At 38.2% G+C, this 23,330-nt stretch overlaps 8 protein-coding genes across 13 annotated transcripts; 4 read left to right on the top strand and 4 right to left on the bottom strand.

Annotated features, from left to right (window-relative positions):
• The first annotated feature begins 269 nt into the window (after positions 1–269).
• On the top strand, positions 270–4,003 carry LOC111467525 (ADP-ribosylation factor-related protein 1). 3 transcript variants are annotated; one of them, XM_023112454.1, is made up of 8 exons: positions 270–409; positions 1,571–1,763; positions 1,865–2,005; positions 2,721–2,829; positions 2,930–2,991; positions 3,161–3,264; positions 3,454–3,536; positions 3,726–4,003. In XM_023112454.1, exons 2-8 carry the CDS (start codon positions 1,671–1,673, stop codon positions 3,740–3,742), a joined length of 609 nt encoding a protein of 202 aa, XP_022968222.1. In that variant the 5' UTR covers positions 270–409; positions 1,571–1,670; the 3' UTR covers positions 3,743–4,003. The 3 variants fall into 3 exon arrangements, with proteins under 3 accessions (XP_022968222.1, XP_022968223.1, XP_022968224.1); XM_023112455.1 differs by having other exon boundaries at positions 280–411; positions 1,576–1,763; XM_023112456.1 differs by lacking the exon at positions 270–409 and adding an exon at positions 540–582 and having other exon boundaries at positions 1,576–1,763.
• Positions 3,832–6,820, bottom strand: LOC111467524 (methyl-CpG-binding domain-containing protein 13). 2 transcript variants are annotated; one of them, XM_023112452.1, is made up of 6 exons: positions 6,177–6,820; positions 5,819–5,947; positions 5,616–5,711; positions 5,305–5,451; positions 5,033–5,204; positions 3,832–4,939 (listed from the first exon to the last, which is right to left on the bottom strand). In XM_023112452.1, the coding sequence occupies exons 1-6, from the start codon at positions 6,258–6,260 to the stop codon at positions 3,954–3,956; spliced, it is 1,614 nt and encodes a 537-aa protein (XP_022968220.1). In that variant the 5' UTR covers positions 6,261–6,820; the 3' UTR covers positions 3,832–3,953. The 2 variants fall into 2 exon arrangements, with proteins under 2 accessions (XP_022968220.1, XP_022968221.1); XM_023112453.1 differs by having other exon boundaries at positions 3,832–4,927; positions 6,177–6,812.
• A 131-nt stretch (positions 6,821–6,951) lies between these two features.
• On the top strand, positions 6,952–11,132 carry LOC111467522 (flap endonuclease GEN-like 2). The gene is made up of 14 exons (XM_023112451.1): positions 6,952–7,110; positions 7,212–7,369; positions 7,456–7,517; positions 7,597–7,724; positions 7,850–7,901; positions 8,011–8,083; positions 8,176–8,249; positions 9,054–9,113; positions 9,215–9,338; positions 9,488–9,587; positions 10,008–10,090; positions 10,182–10,282; positions 10,363–10,493; positions 10,579–11,132. Exons 1-14 carry the CDS (start codon positions 7,043–7,045, stop codon positions 11,054–11,056), a joined length of 1,692 nt encoding a protein of 563 aa, XP_022968219.1. The 5' UTR covers positions 6,952–7,042; the 3' UTR covers positions 11,057–11,132.
• A 136-nt stretch (positions 11,133–11,268) lies between these two features.
• LOC111467521 (pentatricopeptide repeat-containing protein At3g29230-like) lies at positions 11,269–13,242 on the bottom strand. The gene has a single exon (XM_023112450.1). The coding sequence runs from the start codon at positions 13,193–13,195 to the stop codon at positions 11,474–11,476; it is 1,722 nt and encodes a 573-aa protein (XP_022968218.1). The 5' UTR covers positions 13,196–13,242; the 3' UTR covers positions 11,269–11,473.
• Positions 13,243–13,633: 391 nt separating this feature from the next.
• Positions 13,634–15,301, bottom strand: LOC111467744 (25.3 kDa vesicle transport protein). 2 transcript variants are annotated; one of them, XM_023112774.1, is made up of 5 exons: positions 14,891–15,301; positions 14,456–14,616; positions 14,013–14,162; positions 13,878–13,942; positions 13,634–13,810 (listed from the first exon to the last, which is right to left on the bottom strand). In XM_023112774.1, the coding sequence occupies exons 1-5, from the start codon at positions 15,079–15,081 to the stop codon at positions 13,664–13,666; spliced, it is 714 nt and encodes a 237-aa protein (XP_022968542.1). In that variant the 5' UTR covers positions 15,082–15,301; the 3' UTR covers positions 13,634–13,663. The 2 variants fall into 2 exon arrangements, with proteins under 2 accessions (XP_022968542.1, XP_022968543.1); XM_023112775.1 differs by lacking the exon at positions 13,878–13,942.
• A 51-nt stretch (positions 15,302–15,352) lies between these two features.
• On the bottom strand, positions 15,353–16,521 carry LOC111467746 (remorin-like). Its single transcript, XM_023112776.1, has 5 exons — positions 16,263–16,521; positions 16,061–16,108; positions 15,882–15,969; positions 15,732–15,813; positions 15,353–15,652 (listed from the first exon to the last, which is right to left on the bottom strand). Exons 1-5 carry the CDS (start codon positions 16,441–16,443, stop codon positions 15,458–15,460), a joined length of 594 nt encoding a protein of 197 aa, XP_022968544.1. The 5' UTR covers positions 16,444–16,521; the 3' UTR covers positions 15,353–15,457.
• Positions 16,522–17,074: 553 nt separating this feature from the next.
• Positions 17,075–19,173, top strand: LOC111467699 (pentatricopeptide repeat-containing protein At1g55630-like). Its single transcript, XM_023112695.1, has 2 exons — positions 17,075–17,142; positions 17,232–19,173. Exon 2 carries the CDS (start codon positions 17,537–17,539, stop codon positions 18,962–18,964), a length of 1,428 nt encoding a protein of 475 aa, XP_022968463.1. The 5' UTR covers positions 17,075–17,142; positions 17,232–17,536; the 3' UTR covers positions 18,965–19,173.
• A 1,360-nt stretch (positions 19,174–20,533) lies between these two features.
• Positions 20,534–23,212, top strand: LOC111467701 (protein O-glucosyltransferase 1). 2 transcript variants are annotated; one of them, XM_023112697.1, is made up of 7 exons: positions 20,534–20,919; positions 21,017–21,585; positions 21,936–22,128; positions 22,295–22,359; positions 22,433–22,557; positions 22,597–22,643; positions 22,730–23,212. In XM_023112697.1, exons 1-7 carry the CDS (start codon positions 20,740–20,742, stop codon positions 23,078–23,080), a joined length of 1,530 nt encoding a protein of 509 aa, XP_022968465.1. In that variant the 5' UTR covers positions 20,534–20,739; the 3' UTR covers positions 23,081–23,212. The 2 variants fall into 2 exon arrangements, with proteins under 2 accessions (XP_022968465.1, XP_022968464.1); XM_023112696.1 differs by having other exon boundaries at positions 20,538–20,919; positions 22,433–22,643.
• Positions 23,213–23,330: the final 118 nt, after the last annotated feature.

A 23,330-nucleotide genomic window follows, 5' to 3' on the forward strand; every position in this document is an offset into this window, starting at 1 on the left:
GATTTTAATTTTATATAATAATACTTTTATTATTAATCTAATTTATATTCTAAATAATATCAATAAAAATATTAAACTAATAATTATATAAATTCAAAGAAAATTTTTAATGAGTAAATTCTATTTACCTTTTATATTAAAAATATTAAACGTTCCAATCAATTTTATAATATTTCATAAATTAAAATATCACAACATAAATTTTAACCCTAATTTTTTTTTTTTTTGTGAAAGTTTATAATTTAAGAAATAATAATAAAAACTTTTTAAACACCAAAAAAAAAATCTATTGGTGGAAGGGAGTGGGAGAACATTGCTTTGCAATTGCGGCAATCGGGAGAATTTGCGAGTCCGAGACAGAATTTTGGTTTACTTTCAGACGGTGGGAGCTCGTCTTTGCTGCACTGAAAGGTAAAGCCCTGCACTAGCGCCACTTCTTTCACTAATCCCTTCTTTAATACACTTTGAATCCGACTTTATATCTGTTTTATCGATCCGAATTTGTAATGGGTTTCAATTAAATTTGCATCAAATTGCCTGATCTGATTCATTTACGGCCTTCGATCGCCAAAAATCAACTGGGTATTTTTCCATTTCCATTTTTGTTTATGATGGAATCCTCCCGTGTTCCATTGCAATTGTTTTGGGTCGCTCGATGTTTGATCTTTTCTATTGCAATATTTTGAGTAACACGGATTCTCGTATGAAGTTGATTTCGATTCTTATTGTGTCTTTTGCTCCTCATTTCCACCCTCGATGGTGCATATGGTTTGCCATTTGGAATATGGTGGACGATAATTTTGCTTTGAATCGCCTCTGAAAAGATTTCTCGGCTTGTAGAAACGATTTTATGAAACGGTGTATAGAACCCCTTTTTTATACGAAGCTATGAATGAGCAAGGGAGTGTGTTATTGTATTTTCTTTCGTTTTTTCCCCATGACAACAACATTTCTATGGAGGTTGCTTTTGAAATCCTGTGATGTTTTAACACCAAGCTTGGATTGTTCTTCTTATGTCTGAACTTTCATTGACTTTGCAAAAGCTTTGTAGATTTGCTTGAGTTTCTAAATTTGAGCTATAATTTGAATTCTCATGGAACCGGACTTAATGGATAGGAGAAGAGACAGTAAGTTTAAAAATAAATTACCCTTCATTTGGATTTTAATGGAGAAGGTTGATGATTTAAGAGAGTTCATATTTGCGTTGAAGTGAAATCTTTCATGAGTTTGTTGAATCTTAAGTTTATCATATTATTTGAACCTCTAACTTCTTGGTAGAGGGTACTTTTTGTTGAAATGTAATTGAAGTTCTTAGAAGTTAATGAACCATAATTAGGAGGTTAAAATGAAATCAATTCTGGTTAAGAGAGATTCATGCTGAATGGTATATAATTTGTCACATTTATTATGTTTAATGAATTCTCTGAGCTGCCTCCCTGTTTCTCTCTAGAACAATATGTTTAGGGGAGCGAGGGGCGATTACCGATGCAAAACTATTTTAAAGTGGAATGATCTTTAGTTTGATTTACTGATCTATCCAAGGAAGTCATCTCTATTCTGTTTGTGGAGTTGCAGAATAAGTTGGCCAAAAGAGAGTTTGAAGTTATGAAGTTTGATCCTAAGGGTTAAGAGCAACTAATACATTACCCCAAGTAAACTGAAAAGACACAATGTTCTCTTTATTTTATGGCCTCTGGAAGTACATATTTAGTAAGACAGAATTTCATGTTCTCATCCTAGGAATCGACAAGGCGGGAAAAACGGTAAACCTCTTCCCTCTTGACTGATTGTACATCGTCTATGTTTTCAGCTCCTTTCTAGGCTTGCTAACTTCTTTACATTCACTTTTAACTTTGTCGTGTAGACTTTGCTTGAGAAGTTGAAGTCATTATACTCGAACTTGGAAGGTCTCTCCCCTGATCGGATTGTTCCAACTGTTGGACTCAATATTGGGCGTCTAGAGGTGTTGAATGCAAAACTTGTCTTCTGGGATCTGGGAGGTCAGGTATGGATATGTAATGAACAATGGTGTTGTAATATAGATTTTTTAAATACAATGCATACATGTGTCGCTTTTGGCTGAACCCTTCGTGCCAAGCATGCTGTAAACCCACATATTATAGCTGATATTTAAGTTGCCAGATTGTAACAGCTCAGGCCCACCGCTAGCAAATATTGTTTGCTTTGACTCATTACATATCGCTATCAGCCTCATAGTTTTAAACCACGTCTCTTAGGGAGAGGTTTCTACACCCTTCTAAGAAATGTTTCATTCTCCTCTCCAATTGATGTAAGATCTCACAATTCACCCCCTTGAGAGCTCAGCATCCTCGTTGGCACACCGCCCGGTGTCTGGCTCTAATACCATTTGTAACAGCCTAAGCCCACCACTAGCAGATATTGTCTGCTTTGGCCCGTTACGTATCATCGTCGGCCTCACAGTTTTAAAACGTGTATGTTAGGGAGAAGTTTCCACACCCTTATAAGAAATGTTTCGTTCTCCTCTCCAACCGATGTGGGATCTCACACAGATTTTGTTGGTGCTAGCTTTCTTTATGCTAAATACATTATCTCAAGTCTTAAAGAGTTGTGTAGAATCTTGTTCTCTCTCTCTCTCTCTTGCATTTTTGTTTTGTGGGTGGGGGTGGGGGGAGTGGATAAGGGGATTTGAATGTGTTATTTATCCCAGTTTTTTTTTCCCTCTTTTTGAATAATTGCAGCCTGGCCTTCGGTCTATTTGGGAGAAATATTATGAAGAGGCACATGCTGTGATCTATGTAATCGATGCTGCTTGTCCATCAAAATTTGAAGATTCCAAATCTGCACTGGGTAGGTGATGCATAGGGTGGCCATACCTTAATTATGTTGGTATCAGCAGTGATAGAACTTGAATATAATGCGTTGATATTATTTTGAATTTCTTTCCCAGAGAAAGTTCTTCGACACGAGGATTTGCAAGGAGCTCCACTTTTGGTTTTAGCAAACAAGCAGGTGAGAACCAGTGATGATTCAATCATAAATTGGAAAACAAATGAGATTAAGTTGTATTGTTGACGATCATATAGTAAATATCTTCCCAAAATCAAGTTTCTTCTCATATTTTGCATCTTGTTCTTTACATTTGATTTGGAGTTTCACATCATTGAATTCATGGATGCAGGATCTTTCTGAAGCAGTATCAGCTGAAGAACTTTCTCGTTATCTGGATCTTAAAAAACTGGATGAAAGAATTTACATGTTTGAAGCTGTTTCTGGCTATGATGGGTATGTGTATATATCTTATTTACATAATCTCAAGAACACGAAAGTTCTTTCGTAATGGGATTACGGGATGAGATCCGACATTGGTAGACATCTAATATATGCTTTATGCCTGCTTTTTATCCATTAAATTAGCCTTCACCAGCAGAAAACATACTAGAAAGCTGAAATTCTTCATTGTTTTGATTCCAGGATGGGGATAAAGGACAGTGTTGAATGGTTAGTTGATATAATGGAAAGAAGTAAGAGAACCGAAACATTGAGAGCTCGAGCAGGTGCGGCATCTTCTGATTCTGCTGCTTATATCCAAATATGAAACAAATTTAGTTGATTTATGTTTCTGATTTCTTTAGCTGAGCTTCCTTATGAACTTCATAGAACTTGGAAAATCGAGTTCAAACATCTGTGTTAGTCACTTGAGATAATCCTTTGGTACTTATTGGGAATGTTTCTCTCATTGACAGGCGTTAGAGGCCCCTAATTCATGCATCCTCCGGCCTGAGGGCACCCACACAATCTGGCTTCCTGTCACCCGTTATCTAGCTTTACTACAAAAATGTAATGAAAATCTTGATTCAATGGCTAATTGGTAGCATTAGATTTCCCAACCAAACAAGTACAGAATTACATGCGTTTGATCCTGAAAATGTTTTCATAGGCAATGTTGGCCTATCATGTTTCATACAAATGATCTAAGCTTTGTCATCCTTTATTCTTATAAAGTTGTTACATTCTTGTTGGTGTAAACCAGTTCCACAGCTTTGGAAGTTAATATTTGGAGATGCCTCCAGAGCTTGAATAACCTGCCGCTTCTGGCTTTGAACATTCATCTTGTAGAAGTGATCCGAACCGAAACAATTCAAGGCATTTGAACTAGATCCTTGCGTCTTCGAGGTGCTAAGTTGGTGAAAATAATCCTCAATATCTGGACTGTCATCAAGAGGGATTTCCCCTGTTAGAGTTTTAATAGCAAATTCTATGCAAGGGTCTGCCAATATTTCCCCTACTGGCAACTCCAAAGTTGATTCTAGCTTCTCGACTACCCCGACTCGATTAACAGGAAGTTCCGAAGATGGCAACTTCTCATTAGGTCCTAGGCTTCTACTCTCATTTGAAGTGAAGGCAGCTGAAGGACGATCGATATTGTTTGGTATCAGTGAAACTTCTGAGCTTATGGATGCGTCGAAAACTTCTCCAGTTAGAGTTTTAACTGCAAATGCAATGCAAGGATCAGCCAATAAGTCCTCCACTGGCAATTTAAGAATAGAGCCTTGTTTTACATCATCTTTTCTACTTGAATCTGTGTTTGTGTTAATACTTTTAGTAGGATCAATGATGCCCTTTGTCTCATGCTTGACATCAGGATTCTCAAGACATTGAGACACTGACTTAGTTGTACTACTGACTGCTTTCTTATCAAACTCTTCACATGCACCTGGGCGTGCTCGGCGACCTGTTTTCACTTCAAGCACTGGCTCAGCTTGGAGCCCTGCAAGTCGTTTTGAAGCACGGCGAGTCAAGTTCATGTCTTTAGTTTTCCTTTGTCTCTTTTTACTCTCATTCTTTGTTGGTCCATCACTAGGAGTCGTCACAAGTTCAGAAAAATCATTCTTTCTATCTGATTGCTCTGGTAGAGTTGAACAAAGCACGTCACTGCCTATTTCTCCTGCAGCAGTCACTAAATTCACCTTAACCTTCAACTGGCAGAAGGGGTCAAATCCATAAGGAATGAAAGAATTTGCTATCTAAAGTAGCATGTTCAAAACTATACCATGACTCGAATCAGGTTCAGAATGAGGTATGCTTTCTCTGACACTCGTAGCATTCGGAAAAATAGCTTCATTGTTCGTTATTTCATGGGGTTCCAACAAGTTCTCGTTCCATATTATCTGTCTCCTTGCTTTGCCAATCGCTTGCATCTCTTTCTTGGGGACAGCGGGCGACTATGAACGAGAGGGAAAGACAAAAATTTAGTAAAATGGCAAAGGTGATAAAACCGAAGTTTGTTGAAACTCGAACTTGGAGCATCATTAGAGAACTCACAGAGATATCATCATGTTGAAACTCAACGTCGACGCCTCTCTGATCCCTTGATTTATACACTAATCGGCTCACCGTTCCACTTGTTAGATACCGATGTACTTCCCTTATCGAGCGAAATACATTTCCATTAACAGGATCAATGTAAAACTGCAAACAAAAGTTCATCTGTAAACTTTCTTGTTCTTCAGCATTTTACAATCTTATGGTCACTAAATATACGGATTAGACAAAGTTCACGGTTCGAGAGCATAACCGAAGTCGAAACAACACGATAAATGAAAACGACATAAAGGAAATAGATGATGAATTACTGAATCTCTTCTTATCCTATTAGCAGTCTTGGTTTCTCTGATTTCCCTGATCCATCCAGGAGGTAACCCTTCTGCTAAAGTCTTCTTAACTTCCACCTAGATTGCTTGAATAATACAAGTTTTTGAAGAAAAATCAATGAAGTTCATAACAATAAAATTGAAAACAAAAGAAATAGAGTAGAGGGTAGACTTTTTTGACAGACATTGTTCTGTGATTGCTTGAAGGTTCTGCTCTCTTCAGATTCAGGATAACAGATTGCAGCAGTTTTGAGATATCTAAACACCTCTGCTCTAGAATTGAATTTCATTTGACTTGAGGGTTCATAATAATACTGCAACATTAGAATCAGATCTTTTCCTATTAGCATTGCAAATCATAATGAAATCTCATGTAGAATTCATAGTCAAGAACAGGAAGAACAACGATATGTTGTTAACTCAGAAACAGCACAAGAATCTATGCAAGTTCAGCATGAAAAAGAAAGTAAATCAAGAGGCAAAGATCTATAGATTCATAAAATGCAAGTAAAAATCCAAGCAAAAGGAAATGAAAACCAGTGCCTTATCCTTTTTGCCACTCTTCCTCACTTTGACCTTCACCGTCCAGCCAGGGGGTAGCCACTCCTCTGACTTCTGGTTCATCATTCAGACTTTCCGGCGAAACCCACCGGCCAATCTCAATAACCCTCTTCACCCTCTCTGTTTTTCTCTCTTTTGGGCTCGCCAAGAGTCTGATTTTGGTGTAAAATCCCTTCAGGAGGCTATAAAAATGGAGGATTCCGACACAATATTCTTTCTAACCACGTGTTCTGAGAAGCACCCTGCGAGGCATATAAACGTGTCGGACCCCATTCATTATCCTCTACAACTCTCCCCTTTCACATTTGACTACGACCCTCTTTTCTGGATCTTACGATTGTTCTTTACACCCATCTGTAAGTTCAAAACGCAACTCGATTCAAATGTACCGCCGATTGAAGTGGAGGACTATGGCAACGTATCTGGGAGTAAAGCAGAGAATTGAAACCGCTAGAGGTTCCAATAACGTCTGCTGTAACGGAAGAGTAAAGGGGAAATATCGAAGCTTTTAATAAGCTTTAAGAACGGAGGAATAAGTTCTAGATTTGAAAAAAGAGCGGGCTGTTCTGGGTAATGGGTATATCTGCAAAGTGGAAAGTGGAACCCTTTCTTTGGTTTCAAAAGTGAAAGAAACTTCATAATTTGTTTTTGGACTAATTATGGAACTTTAACCCCCAAAAGAATTTGTTTTTGAAAACAAGACGTGGGTTTTGAGCCACTGCCACAATAATATTAAAACAAAAAGAAATCCCTTTATTCTTTTTTCTTTTTTCATTTCATTTCTTAAAAGAAAAGCGAAAAATTGGAAATCAAGGACCCCCACAAGCCGAAACCTCTCCGCGGGAGAAATGGGGGTAAAGAACTTGTGGGATATCTTAGAATCGTGCAAGAAAACTCTCCCACTTCATCGTCTTCAGTAAGTGTTTTCCTTCATTTTCTCGGCAACCAAACAGGGGATTTGGGGACTTGTATCTGTATTCTTCTTTTGAGTTTTCGGGATTTTGAATTGGGGTTCAGGAATAAGAGGCTATGCATCGATCTCTCATGTTGGATGGTTCAGCTTCAAAATGTAAGCAAATCGCATTCTTGTCTGAACCAGAAGATTTACCTCAAAGGGCTCTTTCACCGCCTTCGAGCGCTCATTGCCTTGAATTGCAGCCTTATTTTCGTTACAGGCATGCTCCACATTAAACTACACAGCTATTATGAACAACAAATGATGGGTTCTCGTTTAATTTTGCTTTCTTTTTGCTGTTTGTAGATGGTTCAATTCCTGGCATCAAACTTTCAACTTATAAACGTCGTTTGAACAATGGAAGTGAGGTGGGAATTCTCACAACCCACTTTCGTTTCATTTCTCCTTTTTACTTGAATGTTACTTACCAAAGATGCAACAAGACAGGTTGTTAAAAATGACACAAATTCCCAGCAAATATCCTCACTGAAAAGAAACCAGGGTTCTGAGTTCTCTTTAATGATCAAAGAGGCAAAAGCCTTAGGACTGGCGCTTGGTATCCCTTGTCTAGATGGGTAAATGCTTAAGTTTTCATTCTGTTTTTGGCTTAATGAAAAAGTTCATTAAATTTTCAATCAGAGTCTTATGGTTTTCTGTCTTCTGAGCACTTGAATCTTTTTGCATATACCTCTGAATGTAGGCTCGAGGAAGGGGAAGCACAATGTGCATTACTAAATTCAGAGCTATTATGTGTAAGTTGAGTCTTATTTATAATGTTTGAGTGCTCCACATGCTTATTGCTTTTGCATCTCTGTTGTCTTGAACATCATTGCTATTATTAAAGCATCATTTTCTGATCAGGATGGATGTTTTACTTCAGATTCAGATGTTTTCCTTTTTGGTGCTAGGACGGTATATAGGGACATATGCCTTGGTGAGTGTCCTAGAGCATGCTCAGTTTCTGTAGAGTTGGTTTATGGTTTTAAAAGATGTACTCATTATTCTTATTATTTGTTGTTAAATTAGGAGATGGTGGTCATGTAGTGTGTTATGAAATGGATGACATTGAAAGACAATTGGGCTTTGGGAGGAACTCAATGGTAATTTTCTTGTTTTTTGTTTTTTCTGCGTCTACATTTCGAACAATATATGATTTAAGAGAGTGGAGTGTTTTGTGAGATCTCACATTGGTTGGAGAGGTGAACGAATCATTTTTTATAAGGGTGTGGAAACCTCTCCCTAATAGATGCGTTTTAAAACCTTGTGGTTGCCCAGAAGGGAAAGCCTAGAGAAGACAATATCTACTAGTGGTAGGCTTGGGCAGTTACAAATGGTATAAGAGCCAGACACCAGGTAGTGTTCCAGTGAGGACGCTAGGCCCCCAAGGAGGGTGGATTGTGAGATCCCACATTGTTTGGAGAGGGGAACAAAGCATTCTTTATAAGGTGTGGAAATCCCCCCCTAACAGACGCGTTTTAAAACCTTGAAGGGAAGCTCGGAAGGGAAAGATCAAATAGGACAATATTGGCTAGCGGTGGGTTTGGGCTATTACAAATGGTATTAGAGCCAGACACCAGGCAATGTGCCAGCGAGGATACTGGGTCCCCAAGGGGGGTGGATTGTGAGATCCCGCAATGTGCCAGCGAGGATACTCGGTCCCCAAGGGGGGTGGATTGTGAGATCCCACATTTGTTGGAGAGGGGAACAAATTCTTCATAAGAGTGTGGAAACATCTCCCTAACAGATGTGTTTTAAAACTTTGAGGGGAAGTCCGGAAGGAAAAGACTAAATAGGACAATATCTGCCGGCGGCGGGCTTGGGCTTGGGCTGTTACATTGTAAGATTAGTTTTCTCTTTCTATGATAAAATATGTTATCATTACCAAATCATTTTGTGATTTCCAGATTTCTTTGGCCCTACTTCTTGGCAGTGACTACTCGCAAGGCGTTTATGGCATGGGTCGTGTAGGTTTCAATTCCTGTTTTTCTCTGTTGGATTGCTTTTTGTACTAACAATTCGACTGCAACATGCAACTGTGTCTGTGCTGTTTTTGTACACTTTGTAGGAATCTGCTTGTCAGATTGTTAAAACAGTAGGAGATAGCACTGTCCTTCAAAAAATTGCATCTGAAGGGCTGTCTTTCACAAAGAAGGGGAAAAATTCCAAGAAGTCAGGACTTCCTAACTCTGGTCATATTACTACTATAGAGCTTCATTCTCCTTTTTCAACACTAAAATAAGTGGAATAGGGGAATTTGAGCCTTGGATAGAAACTAAAAAACAACCTGGTTTTATCAATTTTGATTTGTGATGTGGGTTTCTTTGGTTTGGTTGTATAGGGGATGGGCAGTTCATGCATAAATGTGAGGAGTTTTCACAAGTCATTGATGCCTATCTGAGACCCAAATGCCATTCAGCTGATTCTGATGCTGTGACTAGGTGAGCTTGTTGAACCTTTGGAATTACATTACAAATAGTTCTGTACTCTGTGTTTGCAAAGACTTTGTTTGTGAGAGATCCCACATTGGTTGGAGAGGTTGGTTGGAGAGGTTGGTTGGAGAGGAAAGGAGAACGAAACATTTCTTATAAGGGTATAGAAATCTCTCTCTAGCAGACGCATTTTAAAACCGTGAGGTTGATGGTGATACATAACGGGCCAAAACGGACAATACCTGATAGTGGTGGGCTTGGACTGTTACATTCTTCTTCAACATATGTTTGAAGCTCGTTTACTTCGAGGCTTGTAATATTGTGTCGTATTGATATTTACATGATTAGTCTTCAAACTTTCCTTTTTGCAATGCATGTAGATTTTGTGAAATTCATATGCCTTCAGCACTTTTTTTTTTCTCTCTACAGGGTTCTTATTCAGCATTCTTTTCAACGTGCCAAGCTTCAGCAGTTCTGTGCCGAATTTTTTGCTTGGCCTCCTGAGAAAACAGGTTCTTTTTTTTTTTCCTTCATCATCTTTGGAGCTAACTAGAAAATGGTTCCTTTGATGTTTAGCTTGTGAATAACCCATGCATGGTTCAGATGAGTACATTCTTCCAAAGATAGCAGAAAAAGATCTACGACGATTTGCTAATCTTCGTTCGAACACAGCAGGCCTCGGTTTCAACATTCCACTTCAAGAGGTATGTTTATTTCTTCAAGAGTTACTTTTATCGTTGTTACTGATATGGATACTGTTTGATTGCATTTTTTTTTATTACAGGTACCTGTAAGTTGTCCTGTTTCTGGAATCGTCAAGCACCGAAAAGTCCAGGGGAACGAATGCTATGAGGTTTCATGGAAAAATTTAGATGGGCTTAGTTCATCTGTTGTACCAGCAGATCTCTTGCAGAGGTATGGAGTGTCCTTACATAATTTCTTCTATAACAAATGACGATTTGGATACTTCACGACTATTTCCTTTTTAATATTTCTACAGTGCCTGTCCGGAGATGATTGTAGAATTTGAAGAGCAAAGAGCTCAAGGAAGAAAACCAAATAAGTGCAAAACAAAAACAAAGAAGTCAGAGGCTACTGTGGCTGAAATTGATAAAAGATTCCAAACTCTGTTGCTTGAAATAGAATCTGAAAGCAGGGCAGTTCGTAATCTTTCCCAAGCTCCAATAGTTTCGGAAAACAGTAATTCTGCTACTGGTTTGGATGAGTTGCAAGATATTATTTTTGACGTGGAACCAACCATTGTTGATCATGCTCACGGTACAGAGATCGTTGAGGTCATCAATCTCTTAAGCCCTTCACCTGCAATTCAAACGCGCAAAGTTCCGAAATTTCAACAGGGAAACTGTGAAAAGATTGATGTAATTGATTTGAGTGACACAGAAAATGATCAGTCACCTGAACATGAGAGAAAGGCAAGTGAGTTGAGATTGTTCTTAACCTCCTTAAAGGGTAAATGACTTCCTCTGAAAGGCCATAAATGTATTATGTATATTGCAACGAAATGTGCAACACTACTAAAGGAATTAAGATTTAGAATCTGGTTTTTAAGATATTTTCTGCTTTGACTCGTTTCGTATCGCCGTCAGTCTCACGGTTTTAAATGCTAAGGAGAGATTTCCACACTTTCATAAGAAATAATTCGTTTTCCTTTCTAATCGAGGTGAGATCTCACACATCTTACATGGATTAGAAAAGAAAGGACTAGCCAAGCCAAGTCAAACCAAACCCCACTCGGAAACTAGTGACCAACTAATACAAACCCAACCGAACTTAGATTGGTTCGATTTTATTCGATTTCTTGTATCAGATAAATACTCTTTGAGGTGTTGCTACATCTTTCCATTATAACTCAATGAAAATGCCTCGCCATGATGTTAGCCATTATCCTCTTGAAAGTATCTTGTGAACGTTGAGCTTCCACGGGATGCATAAATAACACTACTCTGGCCAGTTCTCTTTAATATATTCTCCTCTTCCATCTTTTCCCTTGCACTTAGAGCCTCTTGCCAATGCTCAACTGATGCATACATGTTCGACAAGCTCACATGGATTCCACCTTCTTTTGATCTCAATTTTCTCACTCTCTCAACTATATCTTCTGCTCTCTTGAAATCACTTCTTAACTTGCAACCACCCAGCAAAGCTCCCCATATTGCAATATCAGGCTCAAACGGCATCCGGTCTACTATACGCAGTGCTTCCTCTAATCGACCGTTTCGACTAAGCAAATCAATGACACAACCATAATGTTCGATCGTCGGGCTAATTCCATGTTCCTTCTGCATGTTATCAAATATGATTTGACCTTCTTCTGTCATGCCTCCATGGCTGCAAGCGAACAGAGCTCCAAGAAAGGTGAAGTCATTTGGCTTCAAGCCTTCTTTTTGCATCAAAGAGAGTAATTTGATGGCATCTTGAGCCTTTCCATGGAGGGCAAGTGATTTCAGCATAACGTTCCAACAAAACACATCCTTCATTCCGATTTTGATGAAAATAGTAAAAGCTCTGTTAATGTCTCCACATTTTGCATACATTTCAATAAGGGCAGTTGCAGCAATAACTCCAAGTTGAGAGACATCATCAATCAAGTAATGTATCCACTTCCCAAACTCTAGATCCCCCAAATGAGAACATGCTGATAAAACAGAAACAAAAGTATACCTATCAGGAGTTATGCCTTCTGATAGCATTTGGATAAAGAGATTCCGTGCTTCCTGAAAATCCCCGTGTTGAACGTAGCTAGAAACCATAGAATTCCAAGACACCACATTTCTTTGAGGCATTTTATTGAAGAACATTCTTGCTGTAATAATATCTCCAGCTTTGGCATATGCCCCAATCATAGAAGTCCAAGACACAATATTCTTCTCCGGCATTCGTTCGAATAACTCTCTTGCTTTCACTACGTCTTGTACTTTGACATAACCAGAAATCATCGTATTCCATGAAACAATATCTCGATCTTCCATACTATCAAACAACTGCCGTGCACCATAGACATCCCCAGTTCTCATATACACCAAGATCATTCGGTTCCAAACTTCAATAGTTCTATCACGCATTTCATCGAACAGCTTGCGAGCATCCCAAACCTTCCCATCAGAAACAACCCCAGGTCCAGAAAATTCTGAAATTTTCAAATACAAATTTAAAAGCGCATCAGAAACAGAACAGTTTAACGAAAATCCAGTCTTGATAATTCGGCAATGCACTTTTTTCCCATCCCAGAACCAACCCAAATCAGCACATGAGTTTAGCACATATGGGTAGGTGAAATTATGTGGTTTGAGCCCTCTCTGAAGCAATTCGCCATACAAAGACACAGATTTCTCAACAGGGCCATTAAAAGCATAGCCCCTAACCATCGCATTCCAGAATTGAACTTCGGTTCTGAAACTGGGATTGAGATGAGAAAACACAAGAATTGCGTAGTCCATGGTCCCCAATTCGGTGGTTCGTCGAAGAAAGCTCGAGAAAACATGGATGTTTTGGTGAATGGATGATGTTAAGAGGAGAGCGTGGATTTGTTTGAGCTGCACGAAGCTGCATCTTGGTAATATCTCTGAAATTTGGCCTCCAAGTTGCAGGCCATTCATAATTTATACGAGTTGACAATGGCGGGAAGAGGCGGCCTTCAACCGATTTTGTACAGTTGCATAGACCGAAAATAGTTGCATAAAAAACCAATTTTTATAGTCTAAAGAGGCATTCAAGCCTATGGTGCATAGGTGAAGTTACCACTTTGCCCTCTCAACTTTTTTAAGTTTTGTATTTAATAATTTTTTTTAAAAAAAAAATTATATATTATACAAAAATGGCCTTAAAATACTCTTGATTTTAAAAATAGCATTCCATTAACCCCTTTACCTAAAAAAAAATTAAATTTTTTTTAATATTATTCTTAAAAACTCAGGAGTATATTTGAAACGTGGTTATACCAACTGTAACAATATTTTTGAATTTTTTTTAAAAGTTTGGAGTATTTTTAGAATAAGGATATTTTTATTAATTTAATCCTAAAATTACACGAGAGCTAGCGAAAGAATAATGAATTTAATTAAAAATTAATGAAACAATTTTCTATTGTTATATAGAATTACAAATTGATTATGATGAGATAATGAGATGTCGAAGAGAAGAAAGGAAGCCCATAAAAGTACAAGCACTACACCAAAAGTTACAACCACTGGCGTCCATTTCAAGCCAATTTCCTGTCCATACAAACAAAAATTAATGCTTAACCTTTGTTTGGTTGCCAAGAAAATGAAAGAAAATTACCTTGACAAATGAAAAGCTCCAAATGGATGAGGAATTTGCATTACAAATTGATCTTTCCACCATATCTAAATTTGAAGCTTAGTTAATAAAAAACTAATTTGAATTATTATAACTTTAAACAACAGTATCTAGTACCCGTTATCTTTCTCCTTCTTTCAAAAATTTCAGAGATCGAGCAAGTGACTATGTCTAGATCAGTTTGGCTACGGCTATCATTGAGCTTGTATAGATTGACTTGTGTTCTTGTATCAATGTATCGCTTCCTAATATTGCTAATAATATTATCTGCATACATCAAATAGGTTATGAGTATGTCAATTCAACAATGCAATCAATTTATCTTGATTTGAGTAGTCACGGCCTAGCTATTCGAGTTGTTAGCAGTAAATGATTTACTTTTCTTTGGAAGGAAGTAAAGTAAGGACATGAGCGAGAACAAGACATATATTCATATCTATTTGTCCTTAGATCGGGCGGGCATTGATGTTTATTTTAAAAAAAAAAAAAAAAAATGTTTTTTTTTTCCTTGTTCTTCACATTTATTAAAAAAATGGATGAAGAGGGTTGAGAAAGGTTACCAAATTTGGGGAAACTATAGGGTTTGACAAGGCTGTTTAGTAGGGCATCATCAAACTTGGAAAACTCCCTTTGCAGATCTTGCAAGTAATGGATAGCCAGCTTTCTTGGGTATAAAGAATCGCATAATGTCATGTAACACACTCCGTTCTCGATCAAGTAACTAATTGATGTAACACACAAAAAAAAAAAAAAAAAAAAAAAAATTATGAATTGAGTAGGTTCATGGGTTCTTCTTAAATTTTATGGCTAACTAACCCAAATTAACCCGACCCAACTCAATATTTTAAGATGGGGTCGAGCTGAGTTCGTTATTTTAGAAAGGGTTTTATGGATTGAAAAAATTTTAAACTCGATCGAAATTGAATTGAATATAAAAAGATATTTTAATCCGATAGGTCGAAATGAACGTAAAGAAAAGAGAGTTAGAAGGGTACATGAAAGAGTGATGGTGCATCTGAATGGCCATTTTTGGAGATGACAAAGCCCCTCTAGAGATCTCTTTGAGTATGAACTCAGCTTGCTGTTTGTACCCCAAAACATCATCATTCTCTTCATTGACATACCTAATGCCTTGTGCAAGTGGCACTCCATCCCTAACCCTTCCAACCATTGTCAGCTTCACCATGTTTGTTTAATCTCACTTTCTCGTTTGTGAAGCCCCTCATTTTATACCAAAACTCAAACAACTTGCTCGTTAAGTTGTTCCAAATTAAGGGTATTCGTAAATATTCTATTTTGGACATGTGACATTCAATTATGAACTGATATCATATTCAAATAAGAACATGAACTAATACCATATTTTTTATAATAATTAAATCATAAGAACTTTAAAGTTAAACGTGTTGAAGTTATCATGTGTCGAATCTGGATTCCAAATCTTGCATATAAGACAATAATAACGAATCGTCTTCTTAAATCTTCCATTAAATTAAGAACGAACATATATAATCCAAAGAAACAAGCAATTTCACGTAGAAAAGAAAGAGAGAGGGATTGCTTTAGAAACAACCAAGAATCTTCTTTGGAGCAGTTCCAGTGGCTCTGTATTTTGCAGCAATTTCCTCTGCTTTAAGCTTCTCTTCTCCACGTTTCGCTTCAATCACTGCCTTCTTCTCTTCTGCTGCTTTATGAATCAACGCTATTTTGTTCTTCATTTTCTCAACATATTCCGCTTTCTTCTTCTCAAACTTTTCCTATTCTCAAACACAAACATATATTTTCACACCAAAATTTTCTCGGCATCCAAACAGATTCCACGTTCATATTGCTTACCTCGATCTGTTTCAGCTCAGCCTCCACCGCCGCTTTCTTGCTGCTCTCCCATGACCCAATTTCTGATAGTTTTTTGTGAGCTCTGCTCAATGAACTCCATTAGCTATCTACCTTAAATCTCTGTAATACTCAACACAAAATTATGGGTACCTGTTCTCTGTTCTTGATTTTTCACTCTCTTCCCAAGCTTTAATGAGTGTCAGTCTCTTCTCTGTTGCTACTCTTGCAAGCTCAGCATCTAAGAACCATAATAACAAAGAAATTTATTCAATTTTTCATTTGGGTATTAAATTATTGACATTAATCACTTCATATGACTTGTTAATTACCTCTATTAATTGAGCTACTCTGTTTCTCCTCTGTTTTTGCTTCAGTCTCTGTCAAAACAGGGCAAGATGAATTCCAAAATTCAATCCCTTTTTTTATTCTTTTTTCCTTTTAATTTTCTTTTCCCATCAACCAAACAGCTCCAAAAAGCGAAAAAGAACTAAAACAAATGAAAAAGTTGAGAGCTTTATGTCTGTAAATTACTTTCAAAGATAAGCAGAGGTTTGGAGTCATCAGCCGGCGTCTTCTCCGGTGGGGTTAACTGGATGATTGATTTCTCCTCCGCCACGTTTTTAGTCGGCTCCTCCACGAGCTCCGCCGCTTGCGGCGGAGAGGGCTCGGAAGGAGGTTCAGATTCCAGCTTCTTGGGCTCATCGTCAGCCATTTTCTGAGTTAAGAGAGAGAAATAAATGAGAGAGAGAGAGTGGTTGAGATATTATAGTTGGAGGAAGAAGAAGAGAAGCATTAGGAGTTGGTATTTGAAAGAGGAAGATGAATTGAGAAGTGACCAAATTTGTCTTATTATGAGTTGGCACTTGCCATTATGAGCTTCCAAATTAAGAAATATCTTATCGTATAATCGACACGGGTTTACATCAAAGACGAGTAAAAAATGATGGCTCTTAGCAATACAATATTTTACGCATAGGAGAGATCGAAGCAATATAAAACATCTCAAAGATGACATTTTTCTTTCCGGACAGCTGTTAGTAGATTGAGAAATCATTTCGTCCCTCCCCTTGTTCTCGAACAAGAGTCATATGTTCTCAAAAATAGCTGTACCAATCTGACCTATCTGGCGAGCAATCTCCGTTGGTAGCAAGACAAAAAATGTATGTAATGTAGATGCGATTAAAATGAAGGGTCTAAATTGATTGATTTGAAAGTTGTAAAGTTTAATTCATGTTTTTTTTAAATAAATAAGAAAGCAAAGGATAAATCAGATTATTTCTTTTTTGAATGTTAATAATGATAAAAACTTTCGAATATATTTATAATCAATTTATGTTCGACATGTCGAACCGGTGGGAAGTGAAGGAAAGTGGGTGGAGAAACGACGATGGGCAGGCTGTCGAGAATTGTGGTAACCTAGCAAGTCTTCTCTCGCTTCACTCTCTCTCAGTCTTTCTTTAGTTCAACTACGATCTTAAACTTGTTGCCCCCAATTTGAAGAACAAACTTCAAGCTTGTTTTCAAGCGTCAAGCTTCGAAGATCGCAACAAAATCGCAAAATCCCAGATAAGTCTTATTCAAACTCGAAATTTTTCTCTGCTACATTGAAATTCATCTTTCAAATGAGGATTTTGTGTTGGATTCAATACCTATTGCAAGATTGGGAGTGTTCATGTTAAATGGGTGCCGCCCAATTTGGGAAAACAAACGCTTCGGCGATTCCCCACTTGCCCATTTTTGCTTTCTTAATAGATTACTCAATTTCCTTAAGTATTGCGAGTGTTTATCGATAATGGGTATCAATCATGAACGCTTTATCGCTTCTGAGTACGCGGATAGTCTGGAGATTGGTTTCAAATTCTTTCATTGTGCGTCGAACAATTTGGAATCGGAGTTTTGGTAGTGATGACCGATTTGAGTTTGTTATGGAACCCTATAAGAAGGGGTTGGAGAGATCAGAGTCTTGTGAGTTTGAGAGTCTTAGATACGATGATTTGTCTGTGAGAAGGGGTTTTCTAGAGGATTCGAAAACTGATGCTGGAAAAGTTCTTGAGGTTCTCAAACAGGATGGTCCTGGATTTGACACATTAGTGGCTTTGGATGAACTCCAACTAAAGGTCTCAGGAGTTCTTGTTAGGGAAGTTTTGAGGGGGATTTTGAGAAGCATAAATGTTCTAGACAAAACTCAGTGTGCAAAATTGGGGTACAAGTTCTTCGTGTGGTCTGGTAAGGTTGAGAATTTCAACCACACCGCTAGTTCGTATCATTTGATCATGAAAATATTTGCTGAATGCGAGGAGTTCAAGGCTATGTGGAGGTTAGTTGATGAAATGACTGAGAAAGGGTACCCTGTTACTGCAAGGACATTTACGTTATTGATATGTACTTGTGGTGATGCAGGGTTGGCTAGGAAAGTTGTCGAGAGGTTTATCAAATCGAAAACGTTCAATTACAGGCCGTTTAAGCACTCTTACAATGCCATTCTCCATGCACTTCTTGGTATAAAACAGTACAAGTTGATTGAATGGGTGTATCAGCAAATGCTGCTTGATGGTCATAGCTCGGACATGCTGACATATAATTTGCTATTGTATGCAAGGTGCAAATTGGGGAAATTGGATCAGTTTCACAGGTTGCTTGATGAAATGGCCAGGAATGGGTTCTCTCCTGATTATCATACTTATAACATTCTTCTCTATGTTCTTGGCAAAGGAGACAAGCCTCTTGCCGCTTTAAACCTTTTGAACCACATGAGGGAAGTAGGCTCTGATCCGAGCATTCTTCACTTCACGACGTTGATAAATGGACTTAGTCGGGCTGGAAATTTGGAGGCTTGCAAATATTTTTTTGATGAACTTTCTAATAACGGCTGCACTCCTGATGTCGTTTGCTACACTGTGATGATCACAAGCTATACAGTAGCTGGGGAGCATGAAAAGGCTCGAGAACTTTTCGATGAGATGGTAATAAAGGGCCAACTCCCTAATGTATTTACATACAACTCCATGATTCGTGGGTTTTGTATGGTCGGTGAATTCGAGGAAGCTTACACTATGCTCAAAGAAATGGAATCCCGAGGCTGCAAACCAAATTTTCTTGTATATAGTACCCTTGTAAGTTATTTGCGAAACGCTGGACAGCTTTCCGAGGCTCACAAAGTTATTACACATATGGTCGAGAAGGGGCAATACGCGCATTTAGTGACGAAATTCAAGGGATATAGAAGATGCTAGATCAGTAGGATGAATGTTTGTAGTTGGAGATTATTAATTAATAACCAGATGAGAAATTGAAGAGGCAGCTACTCCTTGGTCTCCTGATATTGATTAATAACCATATGATACATAGATGTAGCCATAACTGTTATTCCATTATGAAACTTAGTCCCTGTCTTTCTAACTTTGTGTGTTCTTTTCTGTTATAGTCTATGTTCTTCTCTCCCCTATCATTTTAGCCGTTGAATGTTTCTAGTTGATTCTGGTTATAACTTTCAAGGAGGAATGAACATAATCTATACAATAGTTTAGCTGCAAGATTGGAAAAGTTTGCACTGGTTCGAAGAACAGTGGTATAGTTTTTTCTGGTGTGATACTCTCTTCTTTTGTAACCGCCGAAAGCAGATATTGTTCTCTTTGACCTTTTTCTTTAGAGGGCTTTCACTTTTGGTTGGGGAGAGGAATGAAACAGTTCCTATAAGGGTGTGGGAACCTGAGGCGAAGCCCAAAAGGGAAAGCCTAAAGAGAACAATATCTGGTAACGGTGGGCTTGAGCAGTTACAAATGGTATTAGAATCAGGCACCAGGTGGTGTGCCAGTGAGGATGCGGGTCCCCAAGGGGTGTGGATTGTGAGATCCCACATCGGTTGGAGAGAAGAATGAAGCATTCCTTATAAGAGGGTGAAAACCTCTCCTTAATAGATGCGGTTTAAAACCTCGAGAGAAAACTCGGAAGGGAAAGTTAAAATATGATAATATTTGGTTAGCGGTGGGATTGGACTATTATAAGTATAGTTTATTTATTTATTTATTTTTATTATTATGGGGCTACAAATTATGTAAAGAAAGATAAAGTGGCATAGCCTGCTATGTTTCTCATCAGATCAGAGCTGAGGCCTTTTCTGTCATGACACTGCTGGGGGAATGCTGGTAATGATAAGGGCAGGTAAGAGTGGCTGCAAATTGTTTTAGCTTTTTGTTATCAGATTTCTGTATCATATGCATCTTATGCCATCCAGTCCTACAAAAGGATAGAACACCTATGATCACGAGACTCAGTCATGCACAAAGATAACATACAAGTCATAGGGATAAAAGCTTTAATTTGTATACTAGCTCGAACGTGTATAACCCATGTTGTAATGAATGAGTGCTTGGAAATATTACCCTCAAACTATAATAGTCTGGACCAGAGTACTAACAATCGACCGGGACAAATAACTTTTATGCATGTCATAGAAAAACGTCATTTTACAAAGTCCTTTCAACTCTCTCAATTAATTGGTTATTCATTTTAGCAAAACAAAATATTAATATTGCAACACAATTGGCCATTTATCATTTAACTTAGCCGCAAAAAAATTTAATATTACATTACTTTTACAAATCCCTCACACTAATAAATTTGACTTTTAAGCCTTGTTCTTACAACATTTAATTAAAAACAACTAAATAAATCTGGTTAATTTCGTGAAAATTATAAATAAATAAATAATTGGGGTATGATGAAGCCTCTATGTTCAATTTATTTAATAAATCCATAAAGTTTTTAAATTTTAAAATGGGGTAAGAGATTTTTGGAGTACTTTTCTAAGGTTCTTTTTAGACACGTCAATCAATCACATTAAAACCTCCATTTTTGTTCTCTTCTTCACAACTTCAATCTTCCATTTTTTCAACCAACACCCATCTACCACTTTTCCCGTCAAGTCAAATTTCGCCGGACCACCTCTCCTCTGCCCACGTTCAACTGCGCCGGTGGACCTGAAGCTGAAGGGTGACAACGTTAAACAATGAGGGACGCCGGATTCCACCAGAGGTTTTCAAATTATGCCGCTTGGGTTTCTCGCCACTTCTCAGATCATCTCTTGAAGCCATCTCTCAAGTCTCCGGCGAGATTCTCTCTCATTCTCTTCTTCTCTCTCTTCCTCCTCGCCGGCGCGTTCCTCTCCACGCGTCTCCTCGATTCAAATGTAAGTTTCTTAATGCATAATAGTATTAAAAAATTAGAAAATGTTTTTCCTTTTTTGTCTAAATTCCGGAAATTAAGGAGGATTTTATTGATTTCAGACGGCAGGGGGTAATTTTAGAGGGAGCAACAACACTTCCCAAATACCCAAAATGCCACTCCGTCGACGACAAGTCGAATTCCCACTCGATTGCACGTCCTTCAATAGCGTGAAGCGCGGTGTCTGCCCTGCCAGCTACCCGACCAATTGGACATTGGAGGAAGATCCGAATCATCCAGAACCAATGACGTGTCCGGATTACTTCCGTTGGATTCACGAGGACCTGAGACCGTGGGCCCGGACGGGGATCACGAGGGCCACGATGGAGGCTGGCCAACGGACGGCGAATTTCCGGCTGGCGATAGTGAACGGGAAGGCTTACGTGAAAACTTATCGGAAGTCGTTTCAGACGAGAGATACTTTTACGGTGTGGGGGATCCTACAGTTGCTACGGAGGTACCCTGGGAAAGTGCCTGATTTGGAGCTGATGTTTGATTGTGTTGACTGGCCTGTGATTTTGACTTCTCATTTTAGTGGGCCTAATGGGCCGGCCCCACCTCCTTTGTTTCGTTATTGTGGAGATGATGCCACGTTGGATATTGTTTTTCCTGATTGGTCCTTCTGGGGTTGGTAAGTCAACCTTTGACTTCTTAAAAATTGTGCCAATTGGGTGTTTATTCTTCTTGAAATATTATTTTGTTTTTCTATGAATTTTTTTTAAAAAAATCTCTTTAAACAGAAATTAATAATTTAAATAGAAAAATTCTAAAAATATTATTCTATTTTATCATAAACCGAAAAATTAAAAAATTAAGTGTAGCCAAGGATGGAAACCTGAGTAGCCCATACTAAACCTCCGATAAACGCTCTTAAAAGATATTAATATGTAAAAATTTAGGATCGAACCAGAAAAAGAACACTCTAAGAATATATATTTACATAATCTTGTGATGATTGAATACATTATTGGACTTTTGCAGGCCAGAAATCAATATAAAGCCATGGGAGCCATTGTTGAAGGACCTAATAGAAGGGAACAAAAAGATCCCATGGAAGAGTAGAGAGCCTTATGCTTATTGGAAGGGAAATCCGGAGGTTGCCGAAACCCGAAAAGATCTACTTAAATGCAATGTCTCCGACCAACAAGATTGGAATGCTCGTGTATTCACTCAGGTATCGGTTTATGTTCGAACGTTGTCGAACATAACTCACTCGAACTCATTCCAACAACTATACATATGCATCATCATCATGATATTTGTAGAAACATAGCTCGATAGCGAGGCGATCGAGCTCGTTGGATAGAATTTCTTATAATGGTTGGATAATCAATTTTCAGGATTGGATGAAAGAATCCCAGCAAGGATACAAGCAATCAGATCTTGCAAAGCAATGTGTTCATAAGTACAATTTGAAACTCTCTTTGTTGTTCTTTAACAACAACTTTCCTTTTTCATTCCTTTATACTCATTTGCAGGTACAAAATCTATATTGAAGGATCAGCTTGGTCTGTTAGTGAAAAATACATTCTTGCTTGCGATTCCGTTACATTACTTGTAAAACCGCGCTACTACGACTTCTTCACACGAGGTCTAATACCGATGCATCACTATTGGCCCGTCAAGAACGACGACAAGTGCCGGTCTATCAAATTTGCAGTTGATTGGGGCAACAGCCATCAGCAAAGGGTAAACCACAATTTGGTTTGAGTTCATGTTCATGTCTATGTTAGAGCTTAGGATCATAGATTGTCTGTGTTTCATGGTTGGCTCAGGCGCAGGCCATTGGCAAGGCAGCAGCCAGTTTCATCCAAGAGGAGCTGAAAATGGAGTATGTATATGACTACATGTTTCATCTCCTAACACAATACTCTAAACTTCTAACATTCAAGCCAACGATACCGCCCGACGCGATCGAGCTTTGTTCCGAGGCCATGGCTTGTCCAGCTCAAGGGCTCACTCAAGAATCCATGACAGAATCGTTGGTGGAGAGCCCTGCAGAGACAAGCCCCTGCACTCTGCCGCCGCCATATGATCCGGCATCGCTTCTTTTTGTTCATAGTACAAAACAGAGTTCAATCAAACAAGTGGAACAGTGGGAGACAACTAAAAGTAAGCAGCCATAGACAAAAACTCATCTGGGTGTTGTTCTTTAACATGTTTTCTTCTCAAAGTTCTAATCTTTTTGTTACCATTTGAAACAAACGCATTGAAACTGTGAAAGATTAAGTGAAAGAAGGAATGTTGATATAGAACTACAACAGATCGTCGATACAGCTTTAGATATGAGTGGAAACACCATAAAGCAAAAACAAGGCTGTGAAAAAAGATCAAAACGTACAAAAAAAAGGACAAAAAAAGTGGAAAAGAAAGTGA

Source organism: Cucurbita maxima, unplaced genomic scaffold (assembly GCF_002738345.1).
Source record: "Cucurbita maxima cultivar Rimu unplaced genomic scaffold, Cmax_1.0 Cma_Scf00034, whole genome shotgun sequence".
Classification (NCBI taxonomy): domain Eukaryota; kingdom Viridiplantae; phylum Streptophyta; class Magnoliopsida; order Cucurbitales; family Cucurbitaceae; genus Cucurbita; species Cucurbita maxima.